This window comes from Lacerta agilis, chromosome Z, assembly GCF_009819535.1.
Source record: "Lacerta agilis isolate rLacAgi1 chromosome Z, rLacAgi1.pri, whole genome shotgun sequence".
Taxonomy (NCBI): Eukaryota; Metazoa; Chordata; class Lepidosauria; order Squamata; family Lacertidae; genus Lacerta; species Lacerta agilis.
Window position 1 is genome coordinate 19,221,117 of NC_046331.1, and position 19,809 is coordinate 19,240,925.

Sequence of the window (19,809 nt, forward strand, 5' to 3'; positions counted from 1 at the left end):
CTGAGAAAATATACTTAAGGTTGCCTACTTTTTTATGCCCTTTAAGAACAAATGTGTTGGGGGGGGTGCGTGTCTGCAAACGTGTGTGACAGACTGAGTCTTTGACTCTGGTGAAAGAAAGCCTAGTTTTCGTCCCTGGCTTAAACCCTAAGTTCTGTTTGAAGGCCCAGAAAAACAGCTTGGAGCAAAAGCCCCCACTGTCTAAAAAGCCCAAACCTTGAAGAAAGTAGAGTGGAATGCAAAAGGATTCAGGAAAGCTGAAAATAAAAGACACCACTCAATTCTTCCTGCCACGAGATAGAAGGCTGGGAGAACTAATAGGAGGCGAGAAATAGACTCTTTAGAAATTAATAACACTAGTCAACCTCTTATACATGAAAACGCTTTTAGAGGTAAAAACTCTAGACTTTTGGCAAACAGATGTAAAAAGCAATGGCACAAATCACATTCTGAGCAGATGTCACTCCTAAAGACATCTGCTCAGAATTTGTTTCACAATCTCCAAATAATAAAAGATGCCCACAATTTCTTAGAAAATTTAGCCATACCACATCAACAACTCATGATGAGAAAACCTTTTAAGATAGCCTCCTCTCCTTAGAAGAAATTGACAATGTTCTTAAAATTTTGAAAGCACATAAATCTCTGCTCACTTCTGAGTTTTATAAACAATTTTGAAGAAATGTTATTAACATATATTGCCCACCTATTTCTGGACCTGGCGAGAGGAGCCCCTCCCTCCCCAAAAAACATGGTGCAACCCCACAATTGCAGGGGTGTCAAACTCAAATTCATCGGGGACCGCATCAGCAGTTTGGTCACCCTCAAAGGGCCAGTTGTATCTGTAGGACTATGTGTCCACTCTTTATTATCATAAATTATTGTCACTGCATTCAATTATTACTGTTTTTTGTAATAATGTAAGTAATAACTAGCTCTGAAAGCAGAAACATAGAATAATGGCAAGTAGATATTCAAAAATAGCTTTAAAAAAGCGAGAATAAAAGGTGAAGGCTGGTGGCCGGCGGTGGCTACACGGGCCACATGACGAGGTCTGGCGGGCCGGATTCGGCCCGCGGGCCTTGTGTTTGACACCCGTGCCCTAGAAGGATCCTTCTCCACTGTCCCATATGCCTGAGTGATACAGAATTCAAGCCATCTAGAAAACAGAGGATGAAGACACTTTTTTCTCCTTAAATGGACCTAAGTAAGACATAAACAGGGAACCTAACTTGCAGAACTCTTATCGCTCTGCTTAAAAGGGGGGGGGGAAGAGTAGGGCATATCTTACATCTAGGAAATGCCATCTACATCCCTGACTGTATGAGGGACTAGGAAAGAAAGAGAAAGAGAAAGAGAAAGAGAAAGAGAAAGAGAAAGAGAAAGAGAAAGAGAAAGAGAAAAGAAGACCTGGTCTGGGGTACTATGAAAAACTGAATTAATTTTGGGCATGAAAAAGAAGGGGTTGTGTTATGTACTGAGCTGAATCCTAGAACAATAGGATCCAGAATGCAGCAGTCTGATTGGTCCTCAGAAGCCACCCAATCCAGCTCCAGGTGGAAGTAAATCTGCAACCAGGAGTAGCCCGGAATTAGCCAATCATGTGGGGGTACATTGTGTAAATAATGTATATATGGCAGACATTTTGGGGAAATATTCATTCATTACTACTATGAGCTGAATAAAGAGCATGAAATGCACACTTGACTTTGAGTATATTTCACTGGTGACGAAGGTGGGATACCGGCTGAGCTGACCGCCACACACAGCACTGCAGCACCGCCACCTGCCGCACTGCTGCCTCTCAGGTTGGGAAGAACACAACTTTATCCTCATGGGAAAACAATGAGTTGAAGACCAGAGGACAAGGCCCTCAACTCTGTAAACCTATGAGCTGAAGTCATGGCAACTAAGAAAACAGTTTTCAAAGTTAAAAACTTAAAGCACTTAAGGGCTCAAAAGGAGGACACATGGAGTCAAGGAACAAGGAAAGAGATTCTGACAAAACATCAGGAAGAACTTTCTGACTGTAAGAGCTGTTGGCAATGGAACGGACTCCCATGAGAGGTGGTGGAGTCTCCTTCCTTGGAGGTTTTTAAGCAGAGGTTGGAGGGCCATCTGTCATGGAAGCTTTAGCTGAGATTCCTGCATTGCAGGGGGTTGGACTAGATGACCCCCCCAAGATCCCTTCCAGCTCTACAATTAAATGATTCTATGAACAGACAAAGCTAGCATTTGGAAATTACATAACAGCAGTTACATTTTTATTCAAACCAAGAGAACAAAAACATATTAATCCACTCTGAGTCTAAGAGAAAGCAGAGGAAAAAAATGAGGTGAGTTAATGTTCTCCAGTCCACTCTTCAAACTGAAATTAACAGTAAGTACCAATTTTCCTCTTTTGCCAGAGTGGATTGGAGTAGATGAAGTGAATAAGTGGATGCAGAGCATTATTCCCTCAGGACAGGGTGGGATTCTTCTGCCTCAAAACCAAATATGAACAAACCTCTGTAGCACCTTTCTACGAAAAGCAGCAAGGCCAGTCACATTGACACCATGCATTTAAAGCCCTATGATACCACTTGAGTTCTCAGAGCTTCTCCCAAAGAATTCTGGGAACTGGAGTGATGGATGCTGAGAACTGTAGCCACTTCTCAGCATCCTTAGTAAACCATCAGCCAACATCCCAGCAAACCTATCAGTGTAAATGCTAATTGAATAGACAACATCGTCTAATCTCTACGCAAACAAATCTGGATGAATGTTCAATCAACAGGATGTCTAGAAGTGCCTGCACCTAAGGGGTAAAATCTACCCTCTGTTCTGTGGTGAAGCAGGGCAGGGGGTAGCCCAGACCCTCACTGACAGATATGTTTGGAGGTATACAATATGCCTCTGTGCACGAGCTTGTTTCTCCTACCCCTGCATTAATCTGTCTCCTGGATACTCCCTGAGCCCTTTCAATCTACAATCCTATACATTCATTCACATATCCCATCATAACAAAGGCATGGCCTGTTAAATAAGGAAGCCCTCTGTGAAGGGCAGGCCATGGGTCTGTTTCCTGGTGATGCAGCTACTAGTAAGAGTTGGTGAGACCATTAGATAGCCAGGTGAGTGAGAGTGACAGTTTGATGCTGACAGATAGGGACTTTTGACCTAGCTGGACAGAAGGGGTCTATGGTTCCATAGATGTGCCATAGGTTTCTTCTGAAACTGGCTCTCAGTTAGAATTAGGGATTGTCTGTGGGTAGACAAGACTGAACAATTTGAGTGGGGTTAGCCTAGGCAGGACAAACCAGTTTTGATTCCCTGACAGAAGGGTTAGGATTCTAGAAGGGCCTGGGAGTGTTTATTTGGGTAGTGCAAGTCAATAGCCATGCTAGAAACAATTTAACCATCCAGTGACAAGTTTAAAGTGTGACTAAATATCTCTGCAAAGTGTTAGTTTGAAACAAAGGGCTGCTGCACAGCTCCAGTTGCCCTGTGCTTTCCTGCTTGCCCTGTGCTTTTAGACGTGGGTCCAAGTGATTTTGCACATGCCTTGCAGCTTTCCCCTGGAAAACACATTCTTTACCACCGAATTGCAAGAAAAAGCCATCCATGGAGAACTCAATTGCTGTTTGGTCCAATTCAGCTGCAATCCTGGGAAAATGGTAGAGCAAGCAGAGGTGTGCATGAGCCCCAGAGGGTTGTGCCTTTCAAAAGTAACCACTAACACAAACAATGCTGACACCAAACCCTACTCATATCAAGTAAAAAAGAAACATCGTCACCCCACCCATCTCCCCATCCCACCCACCTCTCTTCCCCTTTTCTTCCTAATGTCTCAACAACAAAAACTGATTTGTAAAAATGTTATATGGAAAAATACAAGAGAGACATTGTACTACCTTTGTAAATCAAGAAAATCTTTAATAAAAATATATTTTTTTTAAAGTAACCACTAAGCTATAACCTTGTTGAGCGTAAGGAGATAAAAGTTCTTGTTGTGTTCTAAAAGTTCGTTATCCTTATTTAGATTGTCTGGGTGAGGAAAAGTAGTCATAAGTTTCCCTTCAGGAGAAACTTCCTGCAGCCAATCAGAAGCTGTGCTTTGGTTTCCGAACATTTTGGAAGGCGAACAGACTTCTGGAATGGATTCCGTTTGACTTCTAAGGTACGACTGTATTGCCTTGGGGCAGGGCTGCAAACAACAAAAAGCAAGGGAATTGATAGCCACGTGCCATTCTCCAGCATGTTAACAAATGGGTCAGATGTTGTGTCCAATCTAGTTCAACACTCAGTATCTAACAGGAGCCAACCAGATCCCCCAAGGAAACTCACAAGCAGGGTGTAAAGATAACAGCCCTCAGTTTCCATTCAGTAAGAAGATCTTAAGCAATTTGTATAATCCTCTTTTCAAGCCATCCAGGTTGGTGGTCATTACTGCCTCCAGTGGGAATGAGTTCCATAGTTTTACAAGGCAGTGTGTGAATGACTTCCTTTTGTCTGTCCTGAATCTTATGACATTTAGAATCCCTGGGTGTACATGAGTTGTGGTGTTATGAGAGAAAGAGAAAAACATGTACAGTGGTACCTCGGGTTAAGAACTTCATTCGTTCTGGAGGTCCGTTCTTAATCTGAAACTGTTCTTAACCTGAGGTACCACTTTAGCTAATGGGGCCTCCCACTGCTGCCCCGCGCGATTTCTGTTCTCATCCTGAAGCAAAGTTCTTAACCCGAGGTACTATTTCTGGGTTTGTGAGTCTGTAACCTGAAGTGTCTGTAACCCGAGGTACCACTGTATCTAGCTAGCTACATAAAAATTGAAGGCCAAATTCCATGCTGTTCCAGGGATATGTGACTGGGTCTCCTTATGTTTTTAGTTCCTGCAGTTGAGTTCTCAATTTGACTAGAGCAAAATGAAGGATAGAAGTCATGTTATGAAACACTCAGTACAGGACAGCAACTTCGGAAATAAACATCTTTAACTGTTATCATATTTTTTAAAAAATAAACCCCAGGAAGTGCTGTCAATATGTTTTCTTAGAAAATGTATATGGTGGAGAGTACAATTTAGTCTATATCCTATCTGTGAGTTGCTGTGGAATTGTGTCTTTCCTGCAGAAATGTGTTGTCTTCTCCCCACCTGTTTCTGTGGAAATGCCCTTCAAACATTCCACATTTCTTCTGTTTATAGCAGCTTGTGTTTGCCTTGCTATGGCTTAATTTCCTTCATTTGCAAACACAGCATGAGTCACCCTACACAACCCTATAACTTTGCAATCCTGTGCAAAGGTATCCCAGTAAAAACAGCAGAAGAGGTTGTGACAGATACCTTCGCTGAAAATGGGTGCTGGGCAGTGTTATTTTTCTAGAAAAAGAGGTGCACCATGAACACCTCCCTTGTCCTCTTAGAATGGCAATGGCGCCCACCTGAGAGGTGCCAGAACTGAGTTCCAGTGAGATTCCAGCTGGAAAAAAATCTGGGTGACATGACCAATGTTGGGGTTGTCTTGTTTAGACAGATCTAGGGCTACCATACATCCAGAATTCCTTGGACATAATAATGGAATAATGGCACAAGACAACATGCTATGGGATTAAAATTGGCCACAATTTAAGATTCAGATGTAGGGAGAACTTGGCTCAGGCATTGGGCATTTATCCTTCCCAACCCCCAGCTGGGGATCTGGGAAACTTCAGAGTTATCCAGAAAATATGGGGATTGGGCTGGCTCTGGAGAACATATGTTCAAGCAGCAGAGAGCCCCCCCTCCATTCGCTGCCACTGGTGGGGGAGAGCAACGACAACCCCTCGGCATATGGCCAATGCTCCCCCCCCAATACCCCTTTAATGGGAACCCTGATATCGTCGTCGCTCTGGGGGCATGGGGTCACCACCCCACCCCCACCCCATTTAGGAACATGACTGAAGGATTCCGCCCAAGGCCTGAAACCGCCAAAGTTGTGACGTTTTGCTATGGGAAAGGCAAAACCTGCCAATGCAGGAAAATTCCTTTCTGGCCCTTCAACAGCGGCCTTGACATAGCAGCGCCTGCGTACCTGTGGAGAAGAGGTTAACATGCAACTTAAGGGAGTGGAGGGTGGGAGAAGCTCTGGAGCCCGACTGCCATTTCCCAGGTAAGCTACACCTATTGTGTGGGCTGGGTAGTCCCTCCCCTTACCTGGCCAATCCCCCTGGCAACGCCTCCCCCAGGCGGGATTGGGCGCTGGCTGAGGTAGGCGGAGACCACAGGTATCCAGCCCGGGGAAGGCGAAGCCAGCTCCGAGCTAACAGGAGCCGCTCTGGGATCCAGGGGGTTGCGCACGACCACGCAAATGTCGCCCCTCATTTGATGTGTGGAGCGGTCATTTCTGCATTCTTTGCTATTCTCTAAGGCACACATGCAATTTGGCTATGCATCATGAAAGGGCTCAGTCTCCCTATGTATATATCACACCATTCAATTGTTTCTGATTCTCTCACCCAGTGGCATAGGAAGCCACTCGGGCACCTGGAGCAGAAAACATGATGTGCTTCTGGGGGCAGGGCGTCGTTACGTAGTGCGCATTGCACAGCGTCGCTACGCATGACACATGCATTGTACGTAGCGCCGCCGCACATGCACTGTACATAGCGGGTTGTCGCCGCCGCCGCTCCAGTGCTGTACGGATGGTGCCGGAATCCTCTGCTTGCGGCTGCAGCCACAAAGGGAGGATCTTCAACATGCAGCTGCAGCTGCGAACAGAGGATCCCTGCACCGTCCGTATGGCACTGGAGCACCGGCGGTGGAAAACTGCATGCCTTGTCACCCCTGGAGACGCGGCACCAGGAGCACACCGCCCCCCCCCCCCCCGTTGCTACGCCACTGCTCTCACTACGTGGGCAAATTATCAGTGTGCAGTCAGCTAGTTCCCAATGCTGGCATTTACCTGCCAACTGCACCAAAGTTACAGCATGTCTTGACCTATTAAAAAACTAAACAATGCACAGAGCACAATTTTACAGGCTAGGACCTGTTTACCCTCACCAGAGCAAATAAATATGCGTTGGAAACGTTGTGAAAACATGCACTTTTTATATTACAGTAATAATATTTCAGACCAGTGGACCCCATGAAATTGGCATTTGGCTTGTTCACTACTGCAGTTCACTATGCCAATTTACAAATTGCAATGCTTAGTTTCCTTTGAGCAAGTTTTGGGGGAGCAAGATAATACAGACTGATGCAACCAGGCAAGATGCACCACATTGCAAACTATGCATACTTTTGCAACCCGGATTATACTAGGGCTGCCATACATCTGGAATTTCCCGGACATAGCCAGGATTCGTCTGCTCAAAATAGCATCTGGGGAAAATTTCAAAAAATTGGCAAAACCTGGGTGTATGATGAACTCTTCTTTTGAGATTTAGATTTTTTTAAAAAGAAAAAGCTCGACAAATTTGGTGTCCGGATATTCACTTTTTGAAATATGGCTTCACTGCTCTCACTGCAGCAATTGCTGAACCCAGATGGCAGTTGTCCACATGTGTGAATAATGAAAGATCTAAGAGTGAGGTGCCCTTAAATCATGTTGGCAGACAGATGACAGCCATCAGGACAAAAAGCCTGGACTTGAGCTTTCATAACATGGTTAGGAAAATTCATGGAGTAGCAATGCAGTAGCAAAATGCTCAGATGCTATCTGCTTTTGCAGTTCCAGATTCTCAGCATTAACAATTTTGTTCTGGTCTCTTCCACCAAGGCTGTTATTACCAAACCAGCATGCACAGTGGTGCAAGAAACAAAATAACATTACAACATGCAGTTATGCTAAAGCAAACGGGAAATTTCTGGAGGGTCACTGAACTTCACTGCACGGGCAGATTGTGCCTGCATATTCCTTTTTTTTTTTCTGGCGTCAAGACAGTCAGGAGCTGGGCAATGGACTGTTTCTTCTTCTAAAGCAGTGCCTTTGATTTTTCACAAATAAACTAGAGGGAAAGTATGTGTTTATGGGTGCTGCAGCTGTGTTTGCAAAAGCAAGTTGCACGAGGTTTTTCTTGAAGGTGCGGTATTCAGGGATTATAGTTCCGAAACATTTTTTGGAGGCCCAAGCCCTTAGTTCCATACACTCATAATCCTAGCCAACCTTATAAGCATTATTCAGAATAGCAATTTGCATGACCCACTAAGGAAAATAATGAAGAGTAACAATTAATTACACATTTATTTAAAATCCAGTTGAAACTATTTAGCTTAATTAATTTAAAAAAATTGATGAACTTGATCCAGCCATAACATGGTGTTCAAAGTATGATAGTCTTGGACACACCATTTTGTAACTACCGGTACTTCACTGGTCAGCAAATTCTTAATGTGAGGGATGGGCTGGATGAAGTGATACCAGTTTCCTAAATGTCTGGTTTAAAGTCACTTAGCAGGAGTCTTATATCACTACCTTCAGCATCACCACCCCTGGCAGCCCCCTTGCTTCTTAGTATCTCCTAGGTAACCCCACTGGCACCCAGGGGGAAGTACCACCCATTTTAAGAATCACTGGGTTATACAAAAGCCCTTTTCAGACATTCTGCTTGGGTAAAAGCAACATGTGAGGAGATACGAGTGTAATAAAACCTACCCCCTGTATCCTCCATGGAGAATCTTCTGAAATGAAGTCTTTCCTGGATTTGCAGAGACTTCTAGTGCAATTTAGAAGCCTGATATTTCAGGGCTATAAATTGTGTAGGGAATCCCCACAGACCATAGGAGGTTCTCTGCTTCATATGTTTGCCCACTGTGTCATGGTGAGAAATGGGGCACTCGGGATACTTGTCCCTGCTCACCCTGCATGTGTTTTTGTTTTACACACTCAACACAACACCTGAAGAGTGCTCAGTTTAGTAGACTGTGGTAATGCTGTAATGTATCTTCATTTCAGCAAAACATCTGGCAAAGCCCTTCAATGATAGTTTGCTTAGGACTGGTTAAGAATATAAGAACGTAAAAAGATCCTACTGGATCAGGTCAGTGGCCCATCTAGTCCAGCATCCTGTTCTCACAGCGGCCAACCAGTTGCCTCCATGGGAAACCACCAAGAGGGAGCGGAGTACAAGAGCCCTCTCCCCTTCTGTGATTTCCAGCAACTGGGATTCAGAAGCATTGCTGTCTCCAGCTGTGGAGGCAGAGCACAGCCATTGTGGCTAGTAGCCTTTGACATTATTATCCCCTATGAATTTGTCTAATCCTGTTTAGTGTTATGGCAGAGAGAAACATTTCTCTAGCCACTTTCTCCAGGCGGTGCATAATTTATAAAACTTCTGTCATGTCTCCTCTTACTTGCATTCTCTTTAAATTAAAAAGTCCCAAACACTGTAAATCTTTCCTCACGTGAACGTCAAAGGGGTTCTCTCCCTCTATATTTTATCCTCCTAAACACCCTGTGAGGTAGGTTATGTTAAGAGATTATTAGTGGCCCCAGGTAACCCAGCAAGCTTCATGGCTGAGTGGGGATTTGAATCCCTGGTTCCCTTGGTTCTTTTCTAAAGCTATAACCAATTCATCACTCTCTCTAAATTCTATTATTTATAAAATTAAAACGATTGACTGTGTCAGTATGAAATTTGGTATATAGGATCTGAGGCAGTGTATAATTTGGCCAGATTTCACTTACACCGTATCTTCTTTCAGTTGAAAATAGGGCTTAGTTTGTTATGTGAAGAGTATGCTATGTGTTGGGGCAGGAATTCCTCACCTGCATTTGTAGCAACTGTTGGGAGAAGTGTATCTGTATTATTTCTGCCCGGACATTCACTACATGTTGTTCTGGTGAGGTAACAGTCTTTTGTGCATGCAGAAATTTTAAGGGCGCACATCAGGTAGAAATTCTTAGCTGCGTTTGCAGAAGCTGCGCCTATACAAATTTTGTCTTGACATTCACATGTTGCCATGGTGAAAGAACACTGTGTATTTTGTGGATGCATCAGGCATACATTGTTGGGTATGTACATAGCAGCTGTTGGGGGGGAGCTGCACCTGTATAATTTCTGTCTGGACACATCACTGTGGTGAGGGAATACAATACTGTACACACTGTGGATACATCAGACATATCAGCACATATTTTCAGGAACTGGACCTGTAGAATTGCAGGACTTCTGTGCGGAGGTATTCTGACTCAGCTCCATATTTTTAACCAAATGCACAAATGTTGAAGGTTGTGGAGGCAAGCACCCCCACCCCACCCTTATTCCAAATCACCCTCCTCCAGGAATTGGTGGGCAGCCTTGTGGAGCAGGGAGCCTCCTGTATTCATGTAGGCGATTTAGAACCCTGATTTTGTTCAGGGTTTTGCATCGTGCAGCCAGCCTATTGATGCAAGTAGAGCCAGATTAAATCCCCCGAAGCCTCTGCCATCCAATGAAGCTGAATGCTGGAAGATTCATGACAGATGAAAGAAAAGTCCTTCACACAGTGCCTTGTTAAACTATGGAACTCACTTCCACAGGATGGCCACCAACCTAGATGGCTTTAAAAGAGTATTGGACAAATTCATGAAAGATCATAAGACTATGAAAGACTGCTAGGCACGATTCTTATGCTCTGGCTCAAGTCAAAGGCAATAATGCTTCTGAATACCAGTTTGTTGGAAACTGCAATAGGGGAGAGAGCTCTTGTGTCCATGGGTTTGTTTTTTTCATGGACTAATTTTAAAATATGGGGTAGACAAATTCACTAGTATCCAGAAACATTCTCTGACTGTGGAGGCAGAAGATTGGCATAGCCCTTTGTAGCCCTTTCAATGAATTTGTCTGATCTTCTGTTAAAGCCACCCAAGTTGGTGTCCATCACTGCCTCCTGTGGGATGGAGTTCCAGAGTTTAACGATGTGCTGCATGAAAAAGTCCTTTCTTTTACCTGTCCTGAATCTTCCACTGCTTAGCTTCCTGGGATGCTCACGAGTTCTAGTGTTATGTCAGAGAGAAACACTTCTCTATCCCCTTTCTCTAGGCGGTGCATAATTTTACAAAATTCTACCATGTCACCTCTTACTCATCTTTTCTCTAAACCCAAAAGTCCCAAATGTTGCAACCTTTCCTCGGATGGGAGGTCGCTCCACCCCCCTGATGATTTTGGTTGCCCTTTCCTAAACCTTTCCAATTTTACAGTATCTCCTTTGTGGTTGAGACTACAACAGGACAACAGTACTGTAAGGTTGGAAAGGCCCCTGGTGCTGCTGTTGCCCATGGGCAGACTTTCTTTCCTTCATGCCTCCCCTGGACCATTCTGTGTGTTCCAACTGTGCAACACCCTGGTGAAGGAGTGGCTTCAGCTAGAGCCCTTGCAGCTGACCCTGCCCTTTCGTCTCACTTCTCTTGGTTTAAGAGAGAAATGTAAAGGATTTGCTGCTGTGACAATCCTGAAATTTAATGACTTGTGCAAGTTTCTCTCGTTAAGCAGTTCCACATTTTAGCATATGCTAAAAGAAAGAAATGCTGCAACGTCCTCTTGGTGTGGCAGCGTTGCAGGATGGCAAAGGCTTCACCGGGGCCCCGACGAAGGAACTTGAACTTCAGTGCCCTTCCTGATGGGCAGTGGAGGCATAAGCCCCAGCTGCCTATCAGGAAGAGGATCGTAGCCTACTCTTGGCTTTGGCTAATGGGGATGCAGGCTGGGGACATGGGCTGTACCAGGGGGCAGAACTGATGGAGCAGGTAGGCTTCCCTCGGATCCGCCCCTTGCCCATTTAAGCAGCCCGCACCCGGGGCACTACCTGTTCATTCCTTTGCTGGGTTTCCCTGCCCGCCAACCCTTGGTTTATGATGATAGTCGATGACTTTGCTGTGGCTACGGTGGTTGCTGTTCTTCATGGAGCCGAGTAAGAATTTGCTCACTGGGATAATTGGCTGTGACCCGGTGGCTTTGCCCACCTCATCGCAATCATCACAACTGGTTGAGCATTGGGGCCAGGGGCGTCGCTGGGGAGGGGCGGTGGGGGCGGTACGACCCCAGTGACAGGGTGAGCAGCGGCGGGTGGGGTGACAAGCGGTGGCCCCTCCCGCCACTCCCACGCGCCGCCGCTCCCTCCGTCACCCCGGGAGCAGCAGCACACGGATGGGGTGCTTCTGCCGCTTTTTTCGGCGGGGGGGGCCGAACAGGGAGGTGGGGGTCACGCTTGTCACCCCCTCCTCGCTGGTCACCACCCCCCACTGAAAAAACCGCGGGGGGGCGGGGAAAGCCTGGAAAGGAAGCAGAGCAGGCGCGTTTAAGCGCCGCTCTGCTTCTTTTTCCGCTTTCCGCCGCTTTTTTCGGCGGGGGGGGGCCGACCAGTGAGGTGGGGGTCACGCTTGTCACCCCCTCCTCGCTGGTCACCCCCCCGCCGAAAAAAGCCTCGGAAAGGGGGAAATCCCCCCTTTCTGTATACACGTGCGTCGTGACGTCATGATGACGTCACGGCGCGTGCGTCGTGCCCCTCCCCCAGGGGGTGCCTCTGAGCTGCCGCCGCCCCCAGCAGCGCAGAGGCTAGCGACGCCACTGATTGGGGCAATCCTTTATCTTGAATGGAGGCGAGGTTGTAGTCTCTGCCTGCCCCTCCAAATGATGGGGTATCCCGTTAAAGGGATCCGAGGGGAGTGGCCATGTCCACATGCCCAGGGGGGCCAGGGTCAAAGGCACTCCCCCAGATGGCGGGCCCTGTGGAGGTCACCCTATTTGATGTATGTCTTAGGAACCCCCACCTGGATTGATCACGCGTCACTTCTGGTGGGCAGGCCAGAAGCATTTAGATTGTCCCATGTCCAAGCCAAACCTCTTTCATCTGTATTCAATAAAGTTGTGGCCTGTTTTTACCCCCAAACCAGTCGTATTGGTCTCTTATTTATATGGGTTGGGGTATGGGGACCCCAATGCCTGGTCCTGCAAGTGGTTTCTGTGTACTGTGTAAGTGTTTTAAGTATTTGTGTCAATGGCATTTTAAACGTCAGTTCTGAAACCCAAGAATTTAAATCTGCAACCATCAGTTGAACCAAAAGAATAATAATAAAAAAGACTGGAATGAATGCAAAAATCTATGATGAGCACTAATTAGCAGGAGCGAATGTACTTGAGTTTTGATTTGCCAATATAAACTTTCTAATATATATGAAAATCACAGGTCCTTAATTTATTGAAAACAAAGCTTAGGATAAAATTAATTCACTTATTTGGAGAACCTCTGTTCCTCATGCCCAGATTGAAACAAGAAGAGCCATATTAAATTCCCAAAAGGATTTCCTAGCCTGTTATACAATTACTTGTAAATAAAAGTATTCCATGTGATTAGGAAGTTTGCTAGGTCTCATCATTGCTATGCAGCTCACCAGAAAACCAAAACCACCATCCTCCTTTGCATTTGCTGTCCCATGTTCCTGCTTTGGATGGTGCAAGGGCCAAATCCAGGAATGGCAGAATGGAGGAGGACATGGGCTTGCCAATCAGAAGGTCGGTGGTTCGAATCCCTGCGATGGGGTGAGCTCCCATTGTTCAGTCCCAGCTCCTGCCCACCTAGCAGTTCGAAAGTACGTCAAGTGCAAGTAGATAAATAGGGACCGCTCCAGCGGGAAGGTAAACGGTGTTTCTGTGCACTGCTCTGGTTCGCCAGAAGCAGCTTAGTCATGCTGGCCACATGACCTGGAAACTGTCTGCGGACAAACGCCAGCTCCCTCGGCCTATAGAGTGAGGTGAGCACCGCAACCCCAAAGTTGTCTGCAACTGGTGCTAATGGTTAGGGGTACCTTTACCTTTGGGACTACAGAGGGGCTTTGCTTTTGGGAAAGTGAACCATTAAGCAACCTCACAAGGCAAACAGCAGGCTTTATGGAAAGTGATTGTGTAACTTTAAAACAAAGCAATATGTTAGATTGTTTCCTATCACTGCTTTTGAGTGCAGGGAGGAGTCTCCCTGCTGCCTCCTCTCCCCCCTCCCCAACCTCAAACTTTGAAGCCTTGTGAAGAGCTCTGGGAGAAAACAAGCATCAGGTCACACGTCATTTGCCAGAGATGTGCAGGTGGGAATCAGTCAAACTTGGGGCCCAGGAGTTAAAAAGAAAAAAATGTAATCACACAAACAAACACAATCTTAATGCTTATTGCTACAAATTTATTGAGAGGATTTGGTGGACAGTGCACAGAAGAAACCAGCTTTTTGAAGTGTAGTCTTTATACACAGTATTGTAGCTACATACTGGCATCATTTCACACATAGGAATTAGAAATACAATTTTCCAAAGGAAACAAATTGCTTACATTGATATTTTCTCATTGTGGCAAGATGCTCTGTGCATATAACACTGACCCTAGCCCAACTGCAGTGGCTATCAATAGGTTTCTGGGCCCAGTTTAAAGTGCTGGTTTTGATATTTAAAGTATTATGCTTCTCAGAACCCCAGTACCCCAAGGACCAGCCCTTCCCATATGAACCAACACAGTCCCTGCAATGGTCATCTGAGGACCATGGGAGCTCCTGAGGTTGGCAACATGAGAACAGGGCCTTCTCAATGTGACTCTTTCTTGTGGGGTGCTCTTGTGGAGGCAGACCTGGTGCCATTGTTATACTGTATATCTTCAGTGTCAGACAAAATTTTTGCTTTCCAACCAGGCCTCTATCTGTGGTCGTTTAAAGTGAGTGGGATGTTTTAATGTATTTCTCACCCGCCTGCCTGATTTGCTTAGTTGCTCTGGGTTGCTGTGGCAAAGAAAAAGTGACTAATAAATTTAATAATGATGATTGATGATGATGATGATGATGATGATAAATTTAACAATAATAAAAAATAGAGGTGAAACCAAAGAATACATAACCAAAGAATACAACAGTATTCTGACAACAGTAGTCAAAATAACAGAAGAGGCAAGGCAACAGCCTCTTCAGTTTTGATGTTCACAAAAGTTAACCAATCCTAACGGGAGTACAGTATAAACCACCTCTGAGTCAAAATTTAACAAGAGTTAAATTATTGCAGTTTTGCAATATTGGATATCATGAGACTAGACAATTTGACAGGCAAAGGTTTACAGTAGCTACAAGTTGCTAAGACTAGAAAAATTACTTGTATATAAAAAAACAAACAAACAAACAAACCATTGTGGCACAATTCCAGTTTTCTAGCTGCCCTGGCTGTGGTATTTAGAAAAAGAAGAATAAATCCTCCCCTTATAGAAAACCGCAGAAAGGATCTCAACCAGCCTTCAGTGCTGAAAGCTACATGTAGGTAGCTTTCTCTATGAAATCTGCAACTGGGCTGGGGAGCAAGAGGGGGGGCCTCTTTAGTAGTCCCCATACACATTTCCGAAGAAAAGCGGCTGATCCAGGAGCAACAGGGTAGGTACGCCGTCTGCTTGGTATCCTGGGTCAAGGAACTCCTCAAGTGCTTCACCGCTGAAAAGAACAGGAGGTCTGTTCTCTAGAGAAGCCCCCAGGGGAACATTGCTGCCGTCTTCCATCTTGAAAGTTGGAGGCTCTCCCAACAAGGGATTCACTTGGTTCTGAAACAAGTCTGCGGAGAGGGAAAACACACCCACCAGCATTATACATGTGGAGTCTCACTTAGCTGTAATCAAGGGGTGAACAAGCAACATCAAGGGATAGCCTGCATGTCCGAATGGATCACAGATGTAACACCACCAGAGTGGACTTTATTCCTTTTATTATTTCATAAAATTTGTACGCTGCTTTTGTAAACAAACAAACAAACAAAAACAAACAAACCTCAAAGTGGTTTACAAAAAAGAATTCCATGCTGCCTGAACCGTAATCCTTTTCTTTTCTTTCCAATTATTTATTTATTGTTAGCACATGACCAAGCAAATATGCATACCGAGCATAAAAATAAAGAGATGCAGTTGCACATACCCAAGATTTTAAGATGAATCTATATAGCCCAGCTATAACAAAGAGTAACTACTGGGAGGAGTAGTTATGTGACTCTCCCTATTTATATAAAACAAAACAACAAACAACAACAACAACAACATATGGAGTCCACATCAAAACTGTCTAGTTTGGCTCCTCCCCATACTACACATCTATGAGCTCATCCAGTCTCCCCACCACTTTCCCCTGGGAAAACCCGCTCTTTACCACTGGATCGGAACAAATGTCAATCAGGTTTTCTGTGGACTGATGTTTGCTCAGGTTCAGGGTTAAGGGTTTCCCTGGGGAAAAATAACCAGTCCATAACCCTTCCTAATTTTTTTCCTTTCATGCGTTCAGCTGCCCGCCAAGCACAGAGAAGCTGAGCAATGTGTGGCTGTGTGTATCCCAGAGCTAAGAGCAACCAGTGGGGTAGGGAAAGGAAGAACAAAAGGAATGAGGGTGGATGGGAACAGACTGTTTCACGACACCTTTCAATGTGGGGTGGTGGTGGTGGGGAGCTTCACTTCTCGTGACATGAAGTAAGACATTTCACCTTTTTTTAGTGAATAGTTATTATTTATTACTGATTGGTTCAAAATTGGGAAAGGAGTACGACAAGGCTGTATATTGTCTTCCTGCTTATTTAACTTATATGCAGAATTCATCATGCGAAAGGCTGGACTGGATGAATCCCAAACCGGAATTAAGATTGCCGGAAAAAATATCAACAACCTCAGATATGCTGATGATACTACCTTGATGGCAGAAAGTGAGGAGGAATTAAAGAACCTTTTAATGAGGGTGAAAGAGGAAAGCGCAAGATATGGTCTGAAGCTCAACATCAAAAAAACTAAGATCATGGCCACTGGTCCCATCACCTCCTGGCAAATAGAAGGGGAAGAAATGGAGGCAGTGAGAGATTTCACTTTCTTGGGTTCCATGATCACTGCAGATGGTGACAGCAGTCACGAAATTAGAAGACGCCTGCTTCTTGGGAGAAAAGCAATGACAAACCTAGACAGCATCTTAAAAAGCAAAGACATCACCTTGCCGACAAAGGTCCGTATAGTTAAAGCTATGGTTTTCCCAGTAGTAATGTACGGAAGTGAGAGCTGGACCATCAAGAAGGCTGATCGCCGAAGAATTGATGCTTTTGAATTATGGTGCTGGAGGAGACTCTTGAGAGTCCCATGGACTGCAAGAAGATCAAACCTATCCATTCTCAAAGAAATCAGCCCTGAGTGCTCACTAGAAGGACAGATCCTGAAGTTGAGGCTCCAGTACTTTGGCCACCTAATGAGAAGAGAAGACTCCCTAGAAAAGACCCTGATGTTGGGAAAGATGGAGGGCACAAGGAGAAGGGGACGACAGAGGATGAGATGGTTGGACAGTGTTCTCGAAGCTACTAACATGAGTTTGGCCAAACTGCAAGAGGCAGTGAAGGATAGGCGTGCCTGGCGTGCTCTGGTCCATGGGGTCACGAAGAGTCGGACACGACTGAACGACTGAACAACAACAATTATTTATTACAATTCCTTTTGTGGTGGTGGTGGTGGTGGGGAGAAGCCAGTGTGGTTAGTGTTTTAGACTAGGACCTGGGAGAGATCAGGGTTCAAATCCCTACTCAACCATGAAGCTCACTGGGTGACCTTGAGCCAGTCACTGCCTCTCACTCTTACCTACCTCACAGGGATGTTGTGGGGATTAAATGAGGTGGGGGAGAACCATGGATGCCTTGAATTCCTCAGAGAAAAAGGTGGGATATAAATCCATCAAAACCCACCAATAAATAAATAAATAAATACTTTTATCCAGTGCTTTTTTCTGGGGGGACACAGGTGTATGCATACCCCTAAACATTTTGTGAATCTTTGTACTTTTGTCCATTTATTTTCCCCGATTTGAACTATAAAATGGTGATTTCCTTGAGTCAAAATGAGAGTACCTCTAAACTTTTTTTTTTTTAGAAAAAGCACTGCTTTTATACAAACTCACTCAAAGCATCATACTTCTTCTTCTTCTTCTTAACTTGATTTACAACCTTTGTGTTAAAAGCAAAGCTAAACCCAGCAGCATTCTGAAGTCAAGTGCTGCAGGAGTGGACTTTGACTACCTATTGGATTTAGGGGAACAATGAGCTTAAACTGAGAAACGGATGTGCAGTTTTAGCCTATATTTCATCATTTCAGGGGCTGGAAGCCGCAGGATTCTTAGTCAAGTAATTCTAGGCTGCATTAATGGATTATGGTACCCAGATCAAGGGAAGTCCTAATACTGTTCTATTTTGCCTTGGTCAGAACACCACCTGGAGTCTTGTGTCCTGGGTGCCACAATTTAAGGCAAGCTGGAACATGTGCAGAGGAGTGCAACCAAGGGGGTGTTTAGCCTGAAGAAGAGAAGACTGAGAGGTGATAAAATAGCCACCTTCAAACATCTGAAGGGATGTCACATAGGGAATGGGGCAAGCTTCTTTTCTGCTGCTCCGGAGGGGAGGACCTGACCCAATGAATTCAAATGACAAGAAAGGAGACCTGGACTTTCTGATGGTTAGAACCGTTCAAGAGTGGAACAGACTTCCTCAGAAGGTGCTGGACTCTTCTTCACTGGAGATGTTGGATGACCACCTGCCAGGGATGCTTTAAGCTGCGACTCCTGCATTGCAGGGGGCTGAACTAGATGACCCTTGGGTACCTCCCTTACAACTCTACAATGCTATGAGAGTTTGAAGACCTGCTCGCATACACTCAACGTAACATTTTTATTTTTATTTTAAAAGGAGGAAACTTTCAAATGGTATGATGCCACAGCTTACACTTGGTGCAATAGTTCTTACCCTTTGTTTCATTTATCTCAAGTCAAGGAATGTGTGCCTGGGCCTGCCTCTGCTGTGCAGGGAGCAGTTTTTATTTTCTACAATATAGTCTGTAAAAAACAGCTCTCTAAATGGAGATAAAAGTGTTCCCATTATCACATGGTCTGGAACACCAGGTGTACATGTGTGGGGGGAATCATCTCCCTGCACTGCTGCCAACACCACATTGATCGACATCTGGGAATAAATAAACTTTCTAACAAAGCAGTTCACCTATTTCCAATAGCTCACCATTCCTCCTTGGTGCCTCCTGCTCATTCATCTAGGTGCAAGAAAACATACAAGGAAACTATTAAGGATGAGCACTTACTTATATATAAATTATAATTTATATATAAATTATATTTTGTTATTCCATTAAAAAGAAATCAGAGTGGTTTACGGCAATTGTATATAAAGCCCATGCAACAAAGATCATGTAAAAATTTAAAATCAGGAATCAACTAACATTATGGAAAGTTGTATTCTTAACTGCCTATATAATAAGAATAGAAACATCTTGAGCAGGGACTTAAGTTGGCACAGAAGGTGACTGCTGAATCTCTATTGGCAGGGTGTTCCATAGCACTAGGCCAATGATATGAAAACCTTGGTTTTTCATTCTTGTCAAAGAAGCCTCACCAACTTGGGGAATGACCAACAACGCTCCTGAGGGTGATCTCAGTGACTGAGCTGGGATATAAGGGTTTAGGCAGTCCCTGAAGTACCCAGAACCTAAGTAGCTCAGGGCCTTGTAAATTAGTTCAACCACCATAAAACTGGCTCAGTAGTAGATGAGCAGCCAGGGCAGATGCTTAAAAACCAATCTGAATGTGAGGTGACAGTTGCTTAGCTTTGTCTGGTTTGCAAAGTATTTAGTATAATAAAACACACAGCTTGTGCATAGTTCATTTGATCAGGAATCAATAAATCTTTGAATGTCGTTTACTAATCTACTGAAAAAGGTCTTCTCTTCTTTACTCTAATATACTTCATCTGTTTAGTCCTAGAGGCCAAATTCATGCATGTCATTTCCTCATGTTTTGCCACTGACACTCTGCTTAGACCAGGGGTGGGCAACCTAAGGCCCATGGGCCGG

General features: G+C 44.7%; 1 protein-coding gene across 3 annotated transcripts in view; it reads right to left on the reverse strand.

The window, feature by feature from the left end:
• Nucleotides 1–15,094: 15,094 nt before the first annotated feature.
• Nucleotides 15,095–19,809, reverse strand: part of LOC117040366 (heat shock factor protein 3-like) — a 48,857-nt gene continuing 44,142 nt past the window's right edge. For all 3 annotated transcript variants that reach the window (XM_033138093.1, XM_033138096.1, XM_033138095.1), the window contains exons 13-14: nucleotides 18,963–18,993; nucleotides 15,095–15,500 (exon numbers count right to left, since the gene is read on the reverse strand). In XM_033138093.1, the coding sequence (XP_032993984.1) occupies nucleotides 15,271–15,500; nucleotides 18,963–18,993 (261 nt within the window). In that variant the 3' untranslated portion in view covers nucleotides 15,095–15,270. The remainder of the gene's footprint in view (nucleotides 15,501–18,962; nucleotides 18,994–19,809) is intronic.